Here is a 19,111-nt window from a genome sequence, read left to right on the forward strand (position 1 = left end):
GCTTCAGTTTAAAATCTCATGAGCGACTTCTGGATCAGTAACGTGATATCTCAGGTAATAATCCAATAGCTCAAGAATGAGGGAGAAACTACTGCCCCATTTCATGAATTGTAAATGAAATATCACTTTCATTTCAAGGAAAACTGTATGGTTTCTGACACTGGGGGTTAAGAAGCTCAGAACTTTTTTTTTGTTTTGTTTTAACTTTAAGGGTGCTGTGGGGGTTGACAAGCTAATAATGTAATTTACTTAGACAGGGAAATCATTTTATGCTGACTGCCCTGCCAACCCTCTAAGACTTACCAACTGTCCCAAAACAAGATTGAAACACAGCTTTCATTTGTAATGGTGCTGCGAGGTTCCGGCTAAGAAAGATAGGGTCGGGTCTAAACCTGGATTCATTGAAGATGCATATAAGCTGTGGGAGACCTGCAGACAGGAGTAAGCCCTCAAAGAGCTTGCCATCTCTTCAGGAGGAGAGATGTGGAAATAACGCAAACACCACAGCAGAGGCTGGGGGATGGGACATTACAAAATCCGAAGCAAAAAGCTATAGCAACACAGAGCAATGAGCCAACACTCATAAATAAGGGTGGCTCAGTCGGTTAAGCGTCCAACTTCAGCTCAGGTTACAATCTCACAGTTCAGGGATTTGAGCCCCACATAGGGCTCTGTGCTGACAGCTCAGAGCCTGGAGCCTGCTTCAGATTCTGTGTCTCCTGCTCTCTCTGCCCCTCCCCCACTCACGCTCTGTCTCTCTCTCTCAGAACTAAATAAACATTAAAAAAAAAAATAAGTGGGAGTGGAGGAAGAGCCTGGAACCTGCACAGGAGAGGCAGAATTAGAACCCCTTGCCAGAGAAAGCTCTGAATAGACTAAAGGTAGCAGGCAATGCCGGAAGGCGGAAAGACAGAGCAAGCGCATAGGGGGCCTCGAGGTAATGGTCCAGTCGTAAGGAGGAGCAGATGTAGACAAATGAGGCTGAGGTAACAGCAGAGAACCATCGATAAGCAGCCTACAGGGTCTGGACTCTATTCTGATGCAGTGAGAAGCGTAGCACTGTCACAGAACGTGGGACAACGGATCTGAGAATGTCACCCTGCCAGTGGCAGGAAAGCGGCTGGCCTGGATCAATGAACCTGGGGGGTAGGAAAAGGGGGCCAAGAAGTCTGTACCAGCCTGGGCTCGAACCGGGCAAATCCACCACGCTTTGCAACTAACAGCTGCTGAGCAAACGTGCTGAGCTTCGTGTGGGTTCTACTGGTCTCCGTTGCTCTCCGTGTGGCTGCGCACCCCTGCCCGCAGCCCTGTGAGCCGATGACTCTACTCCTGGCCGCCCAGTGCCTCTGCTCGATGGGCAAGCCCTTCTTCCTCCACTCCCGTCTCTTCATGTGATCTTCCACTTCTCCCTCTCCAGTGAGCCAGAGTCCTGGGAATCGCACCTCCCAGAGTCGCTCCTGGATTTGCCACTTCTTTGTGTCTCTACTGCAACCACCCTCCCCTCATCTGAGCCAGCCGGCATCTGAATGCCGGACAGCCTCTCCTCATCCCCTCATTCCTCTGCGGTCTGCTCTCTCTCCTCTTGCTGCCGACAGCGGGATGTCTTTAATAAGACCCATCTCATCATGTCACACCCCTACTTAAAACTCCTACTGCCCTTAGGATACATTTTGAAACCTTGACCACAGCCTCCATAATCTGGCTCACAGCTCCTCTCTCGCACCCCATGTTCCAGAAATACCAACCTTTGTTCAGTTTCCTGATAGGCCAAGCTCCCTCCCCTCTTTGGACCTTGAATCTGTTGCCCCTCTACGTGAACTTTTATTCTAAATACCCTCACCCCGACTTCCTAAATCCAAACTGCCCAGCATAGGCATCGCTTCCTGAAACCGGCAGCCCGCCTCCATCCTTTCTTAGAAACCTCTGCTCTTCCTCCAAGTGATCACCCTTGTTTACTTCCTGTCTCCCCCACTCAATGTAGCTTCTATGTCTTCTGTCTCCAGTACACAGCACGGCACCAGTAGACAGCAGGTGCCTGATCAAGGTTCAGCTCACTTGCTATCAACTCTAAAAACCCCTCCCCAAACCCCTCACCTGGAATCACTCCCTCTCTTTCCTTAACACATCAGCCTGTAAACTGCCCCATCCTGTAAAGACACATCCCAGCAGAATGCACGTTACAGGGACGTGATCTAGACAATGAGCTGCTTAAAGGCAGCGACATCTTGTTCCTTCTTATCAGCTGTTAAGTTCACATTTCTCCCCAAACCGCTCATGGTCAAAGAACTCAAAAAGGACGTATGTTGCCGAAAAACTGGGCTAAAACCACTGAAAGCAAACCAAACGGGGTGAGAATTACTTGTTTCTGGTTGAGCTGCTTTTTCTTTCTTAGCACTACTGCCGCTGGGATGGGATCGCTTCCGGATCATGGACATGAGGGATCTTTGGGAGAAAGAAGAAGAATAACAGGAGGTTACTGGGTGCTTGATGATCCAAGAAATAAAATGTACTGATTCAAAATAATCAGTAAAAATCCAATTCTTCTCAAGGTACGTAAATGCCAGAATTTAGGAGTCTATTTACCACTTTTAGTAAGTTATTAAACTTTTCATCACTTTAGGGAAGAGAAAGATGTCTCATCCCTTTCTGCATGAAACCATCTAATTATTCAAAGCAAATTAATTACTCAAAGAAGGGGGCCACTATAATTACCAATATGACGCAAAGTAAAACAAATACAGAAAACAGTGTCAATATCCATACCCCAAGTTCAGAAACAGCCATCTATGTAATACATTTGAGGGAAAGGGAAGGCTGAAAGAATTAGGGGATGCTCTCAGTAAATATCTATTTGTGAAATATGGGCATAAAAATCTCTGAATCTGAATGACACAGACCAGATACTTAAGGGATAAAATACATTTAGACCACAGTCTCTCTGGCCCATGTTTTTAAAATCTGTACAAAATGCAAATCATGACAAATTTGACCACATTAAAATTTTAAGATCTCCATGTAATAAAAGACACCATAAAGAATAAAAAAGAAACTCTACAGATCAATGAGAAAAAGCAGGCAATCCTACAGAAAAAATCGACAGAAGCCTTGAAACTCCATAAATGAAGATGTCCTAACTTCCCAAACACATACAGAAAAAGTGCTTGACTTCGTTAGTGACTAGGAAAACACAAATGAAACCCACACTGATTTAGTTACACTGTCATCAAATGGGCAAGAAACGCTAAGTCTGATAATATCAAGCATTGGTAGGTTTGTGGAATAACAGGAATTCTCAAACTGAAGACAGTGTAGCAACTGACAATACCACTTTGGAAAACTGGCATCATCCTGTGGAGCTGAAGGTACACACATCCTAGGAGCCAGCGATTCCACTTCCGTGGATCTTACAGAAATGCAAGCTCTTGTACGCCAGGATGCACGTACGAGAACGTTCATGTAGAATTTCCATAATTTCCTTGAACCGGTAATAACGCAAATGTCTATAAGCACCATAATGGATAAGCACACGGAGACATTCATAAAATGGATTATGTATCCATGAATATGGATGAAGTTCAGCTACACAAGATAACACGGATGAATCTTGCAAAATAATGTAGAGTAAAAAGAACGAGACTCAAATGCAAACAGAAAAATTCTAATCATATAGTCAGGAAAAAAACCCATATGTATATTTATAGGAGTTTAGGGATATATATGTAGGCAAGAAATTTTTTTTCTTTCAAAAAGCGATAAAAGGATAAGACTCTAGGCCAGTATTTTTCTATTTCTTGATTTGGATGGTGAACACATGGGTATTCGCTTTATATTACTTTTAAACTGTACATAAGTTGGTGCACACTTCTACATATGTTATCATTCCCCCTCAAAATGGTTCACCAAAAAAACCAAATGGACCGAGAATTCTTGAATTCCTTCAACTACATTATCAATGTCCTCTGTGTGATAAACTGGATTGGACACAATCGTCCTAAGGAGGCCAAGCTGGGAAGGCACAGTGTTGCCTCTAGGAAAACGGATGCCTGGGCACACACAGCAATACTTGGCTGAGGACAGAACAACTCAGTGTTTCCTAATGACCGTAATTTTTCAGATGTTTCTATTTCTTACTTCTGCCTTTAGATTTATTATTAATCCTCAAACTGCCTTTTATGAAAACTCCCAAACACACCGAACAGTCTCTCGCAAAGCACACTGAAAAGAAAGCACTACGTTCTGCTTGACCCTGTGAGGCTTTTAGAACTTACCAACTGGAAAAAATCAGTCAGTGGACCTTTGACTTCATTTAGTTTGTCTTCTTTGGACTCACGGTGGCCCCAAATGGAATTAAATTTTGTTCCCAAGGAGTTAGAAATCCTTATTTACACAGAACTTTAAAACAAGCATATTTTATTCCAAAAGTTGGGAGAAATGAAATAATGCAAACTTTTTTTGCTAATTTTTCCCATTTTGTGACTGAGGGCAAGGGATATTCGATGTCTAAGGGTTAACATTCCATGGCAGAGGGGGGCTTGGAGAGGGTTGTCCCCAGGTGGGGGCCTCCCCTTACTCTCTCACAACACTCTGTAATGAACCCATTTCTGGTTCTGAAATTTTCAGTGTTGAATTATCGTACGTAAAGATTACAAAGCAGGAAGTTATTTGTACTGTTCGAAATATGTGTATATTTACATAAATGAAGTAAAGCACCTAAGTAGATGACAGAAAGCATTAACTTTAACTATTCTGAATTGAAGTACAGCTGGGAGACTTATATGGTACCCAGAGAAGCATCATCCGTAATATTAAAAAAAGAGCCCTCTGTCAAGACGGGGCTTAGGTTACAGATAAAGTAGGTCTCCCAGGCCAGATGAGAACACCAGGACAAGGCATTTGGGACCAATAATCCAAACCTCTGGCTAAAACTGCCCCATTTCACAGCCAGTTCAACTGAATGGATAAAAGCTTCAAGCAAGAGCTCCCAAACACTGAATGGTTCAGTGGAAGGCATCGACCTTGAAATTCTTTAATAAGTGTTTCTCATGCCCACTGTGATAGTTAATTTTGAGTCAGTCTGACTGGGTCATGAGGTATTCAGATATGGGGTCAAACATTATTCTGGGTGTTTCTGTGAGGGTTTTTGGATAAGACTAACATTTAGATTGGAAGCCTGAGTAAAGCAAACTGCTGTCAGTAATGTGGGTGGGCATCAGTTGAAGGCCTCAATAGAACAAAAGGGTGACCACTGCCCAAGTAAGACAGAATTCCTTCTGCCCTCTGGCCTTGAAATTAGGATGTCTGCTTTTTCCTGCTTCCAGACTCAGACTGAAACACTGCCCTTCCTAGGTCTGGAGGCTGACTGACCTTCAGACTGAAACCACAGCCTAGGCTCTCCTTGTTGGCTCTCTTTCCAACCCACCCCGGGACTTGTCATAGTCCATAATCACGTGAACCAATTCCGTGGAATAAATCTTTTATGTGAATGTATATGATGTATACACATACATGTACATAGGTATATACACACACCCCTACAGGTTCTGTTTCTCTGGAGAATGCCGACTAATACACCAATACACCCAACTCTTCCCCGTGAGCCATGCCTGCCCAGGACCTCTCCTGCATTCACCACTGCCTATAAAACATGACCAACGTATGCCTTCTTCCTCACTTTCCTCTCTCCCACTTGTCCCCTGGGTCCTTTAAAGGAGCAGGCCCTCGTCTTTTTTTTTTTTTTCTGCTTTCATTTATATTCATGATCTATGTCGGGGTAAAACAAATGGCTGAGGAACAAAGTTAGAAAACCTTGATTTGTGGATTCAAAGTCCAATGAAACTCAATACACATGCAAATATATTTCTTTGACAAGAAAGTACTCCTTACCAAAAAAAATTTCTTTCTACTGAGAAATTACATCTTACGCTACTTAAATTCATCTTATAATAAGAATCATTCATGTTATTCAATGAAAATTTTCTTTAAAGGGCCTTATAAAAAAGAGCTCACGCTTTAGACATACATAGTCTGAGTCCTACATTCATTTCTCAGTATAACTATAAAGTGCTCTTTGGGAAAATATTCTATTTAGGTTACACTTTACTTTTAATTCCAAGGGCTTCAAGATTTGTTAGACTAAAAATTAAAGGCCAACGGCAAGACTATAATCACTTTCTTCACAATTCTCCCTCCTCGTAGACAGAAGTGACCTTTCTTATCGGCTCAAAATTCTACACCTTAGAGAAAGATCAAAGTGATGAATTTCCTATTTTAAATGTCAAATTCAGAATATCTCCAACAGATTTAGCTACCCGGGACAGAAAAGAATTGAAAATACCTGAAATTCTTTCAATTGACTCTCGGACCGATCACATGTAAAAATTATTTTGCCTTGACTACTTCAATGGCTTAAAGTAGATTATGTCATCCCCTACTCAGTAAGGAAAACTAATGAGAATCTTTTTAAAAGGCAAAGTCCCATTTTCATAGTCATGTGGGAGGAAAATGCTACACTTTCTATTCAGACGGAGCAGCAAAGGTGCAAAGTGTGAATAAATGGCCTCTCCGGGTGGAAGGATTAAACAAAACACATGAGTTAATGAAAGGTAAAAACAAAAAAAACAAAACAAAAAAAAAAACGCTAGCAAAATTTTAAATTCCATTTGTTCCAGAATAAATTATACAGAAGCAGCCAGCATCATGACATGAGGAGGTAAGCTGTCACCAGGGCAAACAGGTTGTCTGACGTAATGCGGGGCGTCAGAATGAAGCACCAACCGCAGGAGGCGATATTTGACTCTAGGGTCTATTGTGCTTAATTCAGCCACTCGGGACCATCAAGTCAGCCTCAGGCTTCAGAAAAAGTGAATTCTTGTCTGCACAGATGATTCTCTATCACAAGAACGTAAACGTAATTTCTTCTTCTTATGGAACGTTCTTCTCTCGGCATTATTAAAGGTTTAAATGTGAGGTCAGGGATAAAACATAATGAGCACTTTTAGCTTAATTACTAGTCTGTGACAATTACTACTGATAAATTTTTGTTTCATTTAGTACTTTGATTTTTAAAGTAAATGAATAAACCGGAGCTTTTCAAATTCAGATCAGGATGCGAAAAGGGAAAAACACCCGAGAAAGGCTCAAAATTTCTTGGTCTTCCACTTAACGGAAATCCCAGCATCGTGGAGTGAAATTTTACAACTGAAGCATCCGACTTTTTACACAAATGTCTTGGCTCCTGGGTTTGGGACATCCACGTGGAATCAGAACATCCCGGGCAGGAGAACAGGGGAGGCCACAGGACTGTCTCTGCCCTTTCTATATAGATTACAAGACGGGAGTGATACATCGGCCTTTGCAAAAATCTGCTGAGAGAAGTACCAGCTGATAAGTTTCAGCGTTTCTGAGTTTTTACTACCCACTCCTCCAATGAGGCAAAGACAGCAGTTTGCTTGTTTGTAAAGAAGGGCTACCGCTCACATCAACTTCAGGTTCTCAGACAAGGCAGGGCATTGATGCCAAGAGGTCCTCCCGCAGGCGCTTACCGGATGGGGTTGGGAGGAGGAGGGGGAAGCGGCGGTGGAGGCGGCGGCGGAGGAGGTACCGAATTCTCGGACTGGTTCACCCGCTTCTGGAGCTCGTCAACTGCACAGAGAGCAAGCGTTCAGAAAAGAGCCGAAACGGGCAACTTAACACAACACCTTTTCCCCACAGAGATGAAAACACACAGCCTCTCTCAAAATCAAGTTCCTTCTATTCGGGCAAAGTTAGAAATCTCAGTAGGAAACTGCAGAACGTCTTAACATGTTTATGCTCCAGGCTGCCCCCGCTAATGCGAGAGAGGCCTTACACAGGTTACAAGAAAACATGACTGTCTTGTGGCTACACATACAACTATGGGAAAGAAAAATAAACTCGGGACAATGCTGGACGGGCGGGGAGTAAGGACTGAGTAGGCTGAAGAAATATTTGTTAAAATGGAACGCCACTCAAACACTAAGAAATTGTTAATACTGGACTTTTAAAATGTACAGACCGGGCATTAATTTTAAAGATGGCATTCAGTATGAATTTGAATAGCACGCTTTCCCCCACCACTTAATTTCCTTCAAAAATTGCAAATCCTCGAGTTCTTGATTTTAGCCAGACTCAGACTCTCAAAGGTCTGTTAACTTCAGAAACTGTTTGCAAAAAGCGAAGGAGCATTCTGGAAATACAATTTATCCATTCGATGCATTCACGTCATGAACGAAACAGGTATTTAAGCACCAACAGTGTGAAAGGGTCCATGCTTGGTGCTGTGCAAAGACACAGACTCTGAGTTCAAGAAGCTCGAGTTCAATGTGTACCACAGATGCGAATACCTCTAACATGGGCTCTGATAGGCTCTAGGCACTGAATACTGTTTGGACTCAGGAATGGCTCTCTCTGTCCCCAGCCAGTCCTCTCTCCATGAATGACTGCACCCCCAGTGGTCTGCCTATTTGTTTCTACATATATAACCAAGCTGGCTTTGGCCACAGGCTGCCTGGGTATTCACTTAAAAAGAATGGAATACTTCTTAATTTTAGATCAAATTAAAAAGATAAATTGTGGTTCATTTTCATTGTGGGTTAGAAAGCATTGAATCCTTTTCAAAGGGAAAAAAAAAGCCTACATGGTTCTTCCATACAGATTTCGAAATTCTAGTATAAAATTAACCGAAAAGCTGAAGTGAATATTGAAGCTGTTATAAAAGGGAATGGCCTGCCTCCTTAAATCACCTACCTTCCGACAGAAACTTATTACTTATCCCTGTGGAATAATCCAATTCACACATTCCTGTCAAGCCTTCTTAGAACTGACTGAATAAATCCTTTGATTTAAATATCCCCTGGTGTTTTAAAAGTTTTTCCACTTAATATACATATTGTTGCCCATTTTATTGTTAGCTGTGATACTGGAAGTATTAGTTCATGGGTATAATTAGACACCAAACACGAGGGCTGTATGAACCTTTATAGCTGAATTCTTCTTAGAAACGCGCCCTAAAATGAACAACGTACGAACTCCACGAACACTCCTATCTGAAGCCCTGAGAAATGCTGAAATGTTGGTCTTCTCATATTAGCGGTATCTTTGTCTCTTAATTCTGTACGTGAAGCTCACGAACACGGAGTCCAAAACAGAGGCCTAAGGGCTCGCGGATCATTGGAGAACAGTGGCCATTCGACTCAACTGCAGTTGAGTATTCAACTGCGTTTTCAAGCACTGGGCAAGGGTTCTGGACTGGCTACCGGCCCGGCTTGGGGCTGGGCGTGGGGAATTCACAGACTGCTAAGACGCGGGAGCCCACTTGATGCTTTTACCGGAATGCTTTAAATCTCTGGCTTTCTCCTCAGAATTTTGGTATTTCAATTCCAATTCCTTCTTATCTTCTTCCAGAAGCCCCAGCTGCTGTTTAAGGTTGCGTATCTCTCTGTGGAGTGCTCCGTTTTCTAGCTGCTCCTCTAAGTCCTTCACCTGGAATTTATAAACAGAACTTTACAGTCTTTCCTTTGTCAAGCAAAAATAAAGGGGAAAAACATCATTGTTTCCCTTTACTTTCCAATTCATGGCAAAGAGACTCCAATCCATCCTAAAAACCACCCAAATCCTAGAGTACAGTCAATACTTAAAATACCAGCTATGTGAATCGATATAAATTTATTGGAGACTTAATATCCCAGATAATTAAATGTTTAAACATGGGTCAAAAAGGTAAAATAATACCTATGAAATTCATTTAAAACAGATTATTACTTTCATACCCATTTTCAAGAGAACATTAAAGTAGCATGAAAAAGAGCCCTTGGGGGACAATTAGGTAACAAGTATCAAACCTTTAAAAAACAAAAAAAGAAGAAAGAGGGGTGCCTGGGTGGTTCAGTTGGTTAAGCGACCGACTCTTGAATTTGGCTCAGGTCATGATTCCCAGGCTGTGGGATCGAGTTCCAAGTCAGGCTCCATGCTCAGCATGGAGCCTGCTTAAGATTCTTTCTCTCCGGGGGCGCCTGAGTGGCTTAGTCAGTTGAGCATCTGACTTCGGCTCAGGTCATGATCTCACAGCTTGTGAGTTCGAGCCCCGCATCGGGCTTTGCTGACAGCTCAGAGCCTGGAGTCTGCTTCGGGTTCTGTGTCTCCCTCTCTCTCTCTCTCTCTCTCTCTCTCTCTCTGCCCCTAACCCACTCACATTCTGTCTCTGTCTCTCTCAAAAATAAATAAATATTTAAAAAAATTTAAGATTTTTTCTCTCTGCCCCTCCTCCCATTCATGCATGCTCGCTCTCTCGCTCTCTAAAATAAGAAAGAAAGAAAAGAAAAGAAAGAAAGACCATTTGATTCAGCAATACTTTTAAAATTTGCCTTAAAGAAATAGTAAGACGGGGTGCCTGGGTGGCTCAATTCGTTAAGTGTTTGACTCTTGAGATCGGCCCAGGTCATGATCTTGCAGTTTGTGAGATTGAGCCCTGCGTCAGGATCTGTGCTGCTATTACAGAATCTACCTGGGATTCTCTCTCTCTCTCCTTCTCTCTCTTCCCCTCACCCACTTGCTCATGCAGGCTCTCTTTTCCTCTCTCTCTCAAAATAAATAAACTTTACAAAAATCTTAAAAAAAAAAAAGAAATAGTAAGATACGTATTCAAATATGTTCACTACAGTGTTCTTAGTAACAGGGAAGAATTGAAAATAAATATCTACCAATATTATCGATTTAAGGAATCATAGCATGTTCACTAAATGAGGTCCTATATACAACCATTTAAAATCACACAGCTCACTACACACTGACACAGGATGATACGTTACCAGCTGGAAAAAAAAAATCAGATTGTAGAACAGTATGCACGGTATTATCCCATTTAAACTATCTTCATAAAATTCTCTATTTGCATAAAGCTTGGATAGGTACCAAAATATGGAATTCTTGGGTAATCTTCATTTCTTTTTTAACTTGTACCGCATTTTAAAAGTTTGTTCATTAGATGAAGTATGTGTTGTTCTTATCATCGTGAAAACAACACAGCGTTTAAAAGATTGCTGGGAAGTCTGCAGGGGATCCCACAGACAGGGGAGAGCCATTTAAGACCACACGCATGAAAGACCACCCAGAGGAAGTATATATTCTAGCGTAACCGCCTTACAAGTCCTGATTGCTACAACTGCATTCACGATGTGCTCAAATTTAGTATCACCTATTCTCTCTTCCTACCCCGACAAGGTACATATACAGTGGCTGAATCCCACACCTCACGTCAATTCGGTTGGCTCTAGGCCCATGTTATTTACTAAATGCGCTAACTACAGCTAGTAAGACTTTTCAAAACTGAGACAACTCCAACACCAGCCGAATGAACATAACCCTTCTTTTATCCTCCCTCTCTTTATTTGAAATGGTAATTCCTGCATGTGGGGACCAAAAGAAAAAAAGAAAAAAATTCTCTCCTCCCGCTCTATTCCCTAGCTCTCCCCCCAGGGGCAACCGCTGCCACTCTCCACTCATCTGGAGGTTCTACGCATACACCAACATTCCTTACTGAGGGGGAAAAAAAAATCAACTCTGCCTCATGACCAACTTTGTGAAAACTCCAGAAACTTCCGAGGATTAAACGTCAATATTATCGCTGAGAGAGACTTTGACAGGTGATGATAAAACAGCAGCCAACAAGCTTTTCTTGACAAACGAGGTACGCTGTGAGTAGTATAAATATTGATGTAATTTTTCTTAAGTGGTTTCTTTAACTTCACAGTCTTTGTTCCACCTCTTCGCCTGCCCACCCCTCCCGCCTCCTCTCTCTCACCCAGCGGGATGACGATGTTTTCTGCCTGGCGCAGGAAGGTGGGCCGTGTCAGCTGGAATCGCTCCACTCGGACAAAATGAAATAACCACTTGGGAAGTCTTTAAACATATATTATTTGTGCGAGTTTTACAAAATCGGAAATTTTCTCTAAGCAAACAATTACTACTAACATGGACGCTCCCTCCCTCTTTGAACAAAACCCATGCCTTCCAATGAGCTCTCCGAGACAAACACACTTCTCGCGGTGTACGCGGTCTACAGAAACACAATCAACTCGCAGATGTCCCAACCGTGCTTTCTGGGCCTTAACCAAGCTCTTTTCGAGTGCTCTCTCTTTCCCTCGTTTCTTCAGTCCTTTGGACGGTTTAAAGATCATTATGAAGTCTGGGATAGTGCACTCTAAATCTTCAATTGGGCACTAAATTAACTGCATTTGCTGGTGACATTTTTCTAAAAAACGAGAAGACTGGAAAGACTCACTAATGCCAAGGAGGGAACTCTATCTAGGTGACCGCATTGAGCCCTCTCTTGCAGGTTGGTGTGTATCCAGACTCCAGAAGAAAATCTGTTACCTTTTTCTGATGCTGAATTCTCTCTTCTTCAAGTTGCTGGACAAGTTTTGCATTTTCTTCTAAAGCTTTCAACAGCTGCTGGTCGGGGGCAGAGCTCTGCAGCAGAAGATGGCTCTGTCTCTTGAGCTTGTTCTGTTCGATGAACATCTGTAAGAGGTAAGGACAAAAAGATATACGTGCCAATCAATCTCGCGTATCTCCCCAACCGAAACCAGAGCAACAGGAAAGCACGTGGAGCTTCTGTTAAAAAATTAAAGGCGGGACACCTGGGTGGCATCTGACTCTTAGTTTTGGCTCAGGTCATGATCCCGTGGTCTGCGAGATCGAGCCCCACGTCAGGCTCTGCACTGACAGGATGGAGACTGCTTAGGGTTCTCTCTCCTTCTCTCTCTGCCCCTCTGCCACTTGTGTTTTCTCTCTCTCTCTCTCTCTTTCTCAAAAATAAATAAATAAACATTTTTTAAAAAGTTAAAGACGATTGCTGAATGGTACAGTATCATAGTTCTAGAAGTAATGACCCCTATGATTTCAACCATAACTTTGATGCTGTCTTCAAGGACCTTCACCCTTGCCCCAATTAGGCATATAGGCAATAAATGAGTCTTATTTTATACCTCAGTTTTTCGTTGTTTTATTGTTTTAAAATACATTAATACTTAATAGTCCTGACTAATAGTTATTAAGAACTTATCTTATACCAAGTACTCTACTAAATACTTTATACGTGTTATTTTAATCCTTACATAAATCCTATGAGTTAAATACTTCTTCCTTGAAGAGCTAAAATTTACTAACACTGTGATAGATGCGGTGTTGATTTCACACGTATCACATCATCTAATCCCTAGAACAACACTGTCAAGTAGATGCCATTAGTATCTCATTTTTACTAATAAGGTAACTGAAGTCAGAGAGGTTAAGCAACTTTCCCAAGAACACATGAAAGTGGCAAAACCAGGATTTAAGCTAAGATCTGTCTGATTTTGAGGCCTAAGCTCTCAACCACCTGGCTAACCTCCTTCCTCTGATATTTACTAAACCTAATGTTTTGTTTTAAACCAATTAGCTTTTCCCCAGTGATAAAAGTAGTTAAGTTAGGGGGGTCAAGAAGAAATGGGAAAAGGTACATTAATGTTTACTGGCCGCTTTACTAAGCAACTTACATACCTTATTCACCTAGTCTTCACAAGGTTACATTTTTGAATACGACATTATTCTCTATGAACCTGTTGCTTCTTTTCCTTAATATCCCTCCACACGTTAGCCACCAGGTGATTCTACACATGAAATGTTTCATAAACTCTGAAATCAGGCCCATGTTATTATAGTAGAGATTCAGAGTTTCAGATTCTTTTTTTTTTAATTTTTTTTGAACGTTTTATTTACTTTTGAGACAGTGAGAGACAGAGCATGAACAGGGGAGGGGCAGAGAGAGGGAGACACAGAATCTGAAACAGGCTCCAGGCTCCGAGCTGTCAGCACAGAGCCCGACGCGGGGCTCGAACTCACGGACCGCGAGATCATGACCTGAGCCGAAGCCGGCCGCTTAACCGACTGAGCCACCCAGGCGCCCCCAGAGTTTGAGATTTTTAAAGGCATTTGAAAGTAAAACTGGCATTCGCCTTCCACCAGACAGCTCATTCCTGCGTAAGAATGGAATGTGCCGAGGAGGCGTGAGGGAACGGGCGTGTGTGCACACGCATAGGTGCTGCGCACCAGGACGGTGAGGTCAGAGGCATCGCCATGCTAGGGAAGAGCCATCCAGGTTTGGCATCTGAAACCAGCAGTATAATCGAAATGAGCTATTCTGAGTTACAGAATTACAGTAATGTTTTAAGGCATTTTCCCCCTCTTAAAACATTATTATTATTATTAATGTTTTAAGGCATTTTCCCCTCTTAAAACTTTTTACTATTATTACAGTAATGTTTTAAGGCATCTTCCCCTCTTAAAACATTATTATTATTATTATTATTATTGCTACTATTACTATTACAGTAATGTTTTAAGCCATTTTTCCCCTCTTAAAACTCAACTTGATTGGGGTCCCTTGCCGGTGTCTTAGCAAATACCTTAGAGAGGAAACAGGAAGGCCTGAAAATAGCAGCCAGAGTCACTGAGTTCTCTGGCTTTCCGGCAAGTGAGGGCTTTTCCCAAGAGTGCTTGGTGGCCAGGAGCAGAAAGAGAGGCAGCAGTTGGTGTGGGCGACAAGGACAGAGCCGGTGAATTCAGCAGACAAACAGTGCTGGGCACAGGCCACCGTCGTCAGTCAAGGCACGGCTGTGTCCCTCTCACTGCACTGCTTCTCTGAGCTCCCGTTCTCTCTTGGGGGAAAGACACAGCTCTCCTTCCCTACACAGCACTTGGGAAAACTTGTTCAAATTTACACGATCAAAAATTATCTCAACTTGGTTCTTTTGAAAAGAAAAGGTGAGGATTATGTCTTGGGGATGTTAATAATGTGAATTTCTTTCTCAAAACCCTGTAACAATCCCTAAATAGTAAAAGCATACAATGAAAAGAACATACAGAAAATAAATTCCCCTAGGTAACGATGGTAACGTGAAAAGACTTAGTCTGACTTTTTCTAGACTTGAAGACACTAACATGAAATATTCTACACTACGCCTTCTAACGATGTGTTTAAAGGAAATTCAGTGACCAAACGCCTATGACTTTGGCTTTTAACTATGATAAGAACTTGACAGCTAGGGTTAGAGAGGTTAGTCTCTTATCACACAAACATAGGTTCCAGAATTTTGGAGGAATTTCATAAATCTTTTCAAAGAATGAAAAAGAGAAGAAAAGCTTGTGTCATTAATATATAATTCATTCTTTCCGGGAGAATATTAAATATCAGCTGAGTTGTCTGGGAGAAGAACAGAACCGATTACACAACAGTCCCCTAGTATATCCAGACTACACTCTGAATGAGGCACCCATGCTTTCCAATAAGGAAAACTACACTGACTAGCAAGAAAAACTATATTCAAAAAGTACAGGAAAATCTTTCATTAAAAACTAAAATTACATCGGAACACTTGGGTGGCTTAGTCAGTTGTGTCTGACTCTTGATTTCAGTTCAGGTCATGATCTCAGAGTTTGTAAGATCAAGCCCCGTATCAAGCTCTGTGCTGATAACATGGAGCCTGCTGGAGATTCTCTCCTTCCCTCTCTCTCTGCCCCTCCCCTGATCACCCGCATGTACTCTCTAAGTAAATAAATAAACTTTAAAAAAAAAAGAAAAAATACTGTTTCTATTAAAAAATGAAATTACATTGAAGAAAACACAAAAATTTAACACAGGAAGACAACTGGCTGTTTCTTCCTTATTGAGGGAGGGTCCTGTTTTTGTTTTGCTTTTCTATGTTGCCTTTTTTTTCACCCATTTTTTCCATCCCCTCATGCTCCCTCCCCTCTGGCAACCACCAGTCTGTTCTCTGTATTTATGGGTCTGTTTCTGCTTTTGTGTTGGTTTTGTTTAGATTCCACACACAGGTGAAATCATATTTGTCTTTCTCTGACTTACTTCACTTAACCTAATACCCTCTAGATCCATCCATGCTGTCACAAATGGCAAGATCTCATTCTTCTTTATGGCTGAGTAATATTCCCATGTGTGTACGTGCATATGCATTTTTTAAAAAAGAAATTCTGGTTGTGACCCACTAACTTGCATGCTTATTTATTTTATTTTTGAGAGGGGGGGGGTGCGGCAGAGAGAGGTAGAGACACAGAATCCAAAGCAGGCTCCAGACTCTGAGCAGTCAGCACAGAGCTCAACGCAGGCCTCAAACCCACGCACTGTGAGATCATGACCTGAGCTGAAGTCGGACACTTAATTCACTGAGCCACCCGGGTACCCCCACATGCACTTTTTTTTAACGGACAGGTAGAAGTAGGAGTGTGGAGAAAACTCCCCATTTTTTTACTCTACACATTTTAGAACTGTTTGTATTTTTTACAAGGTATATGCATTCCTTTTGTGGTTAAAAACATGAAGTAAGTTAACTATTGAATTCTAAGGCTCCAGACCTTAAGCTCCAGAAGGGCAGGGGTCATAGCTGCTTCCTTCGCCATTATAGTCCCCCCACCCCTCCATGAGCACAGACACTGGCTTCTGAAGATGTTTGCTAAATGCACTAAAAACCAAAATGCAAAAGAGCTACTTCTCTTGTTAAATCAAGTCATGCACTGTTGAGCAGTAGTTTTCCGTGGAAAAGCTGAGAGTCTGTCAACCGTGCAAAGGGGAAGGTATATGGCTTCCAGTCTGACCATATTTTGAAAAAAAAAAAAAAAAACAAAACCGAACAGTTTTCTTCTCGCTATTGTGCACGTCGAATGTAGATACTATAAAAAAACATCGAGCACCACTGCAAGTACTGAGGGCACCAGTAAGTGCCCTTGCTCTCCCTCCTCCCACCTCCGTCTCCTCGTGCCGGGGTCACAGGTCAGCGTCGCGTTTCCGCCCATCACTACCAGGTGAAGGGCAGGGTCCACCACTCATTTTCATATTCTTAGCGGAATCCTGCTTCTCCCGTCTATCTTCTCTGCTGCTGCGTGGCCTTCAAGTTTCCTTCGAGCTGCTTTGTATTCTAATATTGTTCCACGAACAACAGATGTAAAAGTGAAAATGTCTCTCAAAATCAGACGCTGGCATTCGGGTCGAAAACAAGCCAACCTTTTCAGTTTTACGGTGGAGGCGTCTTCACATCATCCCTACTCTCGCTCCCCCTCAGCTGTTTATCTGGTGCCATTATTTACATCGCTGTAGCTTTTCCGAAGGGCTCTGACACACTTCAATTCTTTTCTCTTTCTTCCAAGTAACAAGAGAACAATTTTTACTCACCTTTCATTAAACTCTCTGAATAAAATGAATCATAATGTTTCAAATTCACGTCTCGGACGAAACCTTTCACAGAGTTCATTGCTAGCACAGCTACATTCGAGTGCAGAAAGACTCCTGCACAAAACCATAATCTGATTTTCAAATGTCATTCCCATAACCCCACGCTTTGTCTTCCTTCTACACCTTGGTTACTTCTACCTATGAATGTTTTACATTTCCTTAGCTACTTTCTGGCACGACCTACAGGGCACAGGCAGACTCAAACTGCTTCTAGGTAGATGGAAATCTCGGGCAGACCAGCGCCGTATCACAAGCTGTTATAGTTCAGCCAACTGGTGCCTCATCGTTTCCCTGTAAACCAGCCCCAGGGCCACGAAAAACCCAGTGACAACAGGTCAACGAAGGGTGGTCGGAACATGAGAAGCTCAAAGCTTATCTCTGACACGAGAGGAAAACCATTATTCTGGCGAAAGGCCGAGATAATGGGTATACAGCGTGGCAGTGTTCCACAGCAAGTGGAAGAATCAGCTTATGTAAGGAGATCACCATCTAGGAGGTGAAGAGAAATACTAACACCATGATACTGTTGTTTGAGGTGGTATTGGAGATGGACCCTGGATTCTTAGGGCTTTGTGAAATATACAGGAATCCCGTACTCAAGCTGGACTTCTCATCGTAAGTTACAGGCATCCCCAAATAGAATTTCTTTCCCTTGTACAGCATGTTACAGGACAAAATCCTGTACCAGGATTGAAGAATCCTGCCATGTGATTTTGAAATCACTTGGCTGAGCCACTAGCAAGCATCACCCATTTTACAGACAGTGAAAGTGAAGCCCCAAGAAGGCTAATACTCTTAAGTCATGCGACGAGTGACTGACTGACGTGGCCAAAATTTGAACCCAGATCTACTGACACCACAATCATGGACCTTGATGCTATTTCATAGCCGCCTCCCTTATTTTAAGTGATAAGTTCTGGGGTGCCTGGCTGGGTCGGTTGGTAGAGCATGCAACTCTTGATCTCTAGATTGTGAGTTTGAGCCCTCATGTTGTGTGTACCGATTACTTAAAAAAATATATTAAAAAATCTTTAGAAACAAAGTGGTAAGTTCTTATTCAATTTCAAAACCTATTTTGGGGGCGCCTGGGTGGCTCAGTCAGTTAAGCGTCCGACTTCGGCTCAGGTCACGATCTCGGGTCTGTGAGTTCAAGCCCCGCGTCGGGCTCTGGGCTGATGGCTCAGAGCCTGGAGCCTGCTTCCGATTCTGTGTCTCCCTCTCTATCTGCCCCTCCCCCGTTCATGCTCTGTCTCTGTCTCAAAAATAAATAAACGTTAAAAAAAATTAAAAAAAAAAACCAACCTATTTTGATACGTCATCTCCAAAGTTCTTTAAGAAACAAACATTTAAAACTAGGTCTCTGGAGGGGTGCCTGGTTGGCTGAGTCGGTTGAGGGTCTGACTTCGGCTCAGGTCATGATCTCGCAGTTTGTGGGTTCTCTGTGCCCCATGTCGGGCTCGGTGCTGACAGCTCGGAGCCCGGAGCCTGCTTTGGATTCTGTGTCTCCCTCTCTCTCTGCCCCTCCCCTGCCCATGCCCTGTCTCTCTCTCTCTCTCTCTCAAAAATAAATAAATGCTTAAAACAATTTTTTAAAAAACGAAAAAACTAGGTCTCTGGATACTTACCTCTTGTGCAAATGACTCTGCCTTCTTTCGAAGGTCCTTCTCCAGTTGCAAGTTAACCTGCATCTCTTCATACTCTTCTACCGCCAGCATGGACACTGAGGAGAGGAGGAAAAGAAATGGACAAGACACAACACAGACTATCAGGAAGATGGGTGCAAAGCAGTGCTGAAGAGATTCTTTGCATCGGCAC

General features: G+C 42.5%; 1 protein-coding gene across 5 annotated transcripts in view; it reads right to left on the reverse strand.

Moving 5' to 3' along the window:
• SHTN1 (shootin 1) overlaps positions 1 to 19,111 on the reverse strand; it is a 100,226-nt gene that overhangs the window by 34,304 nt on the left and 46,811 nt on the right. For all 5 annotated transcript variants that reach the window (XM_042907630.1, XM_042907634.1, XM_042907632.1 and 2 more), the window contains exons 8-12: positions 18,922 to 19,016; positions 12,388 to 12,534; positions 9,345 to 9,498; positions 7,542 to 7,641; positions 2,360 to 2,442 (exon numbers count right to left, since the gene is read on the reverse strand). In XM_042907630.1, coding sequence (XP_042763564.1) covers positions 2,360 to 2,442; positions 7,542 to 7,641; positions 9,345 to 9,498; positions 12,388 to 12,534; positions 18,922 to 19,016 — 579 coding nt within the window. The remainder of the gene's footprint in view (positions 1 to 2,359; positions 2,443 to 7,541; positions 7,642 to 9,344; positions 9,499 to 12,387; positions 12,535 to 18,921; positions 19,017 to 19,111) is intronic.

The sequence above is a fragment of the Panthera leo genome, chromosome D2 (assembly GCF_018350215.1).
Source record: "Panthera leo isolate Ple1 chromosome D2, P.leo_Ple1_pat1.1, whole genome shotgun sequence".
NCBI lineage: Eukaryota > Metazoa > Chordata > Mammalia > Carnivora > Felidae > Panthera > Panthera leo.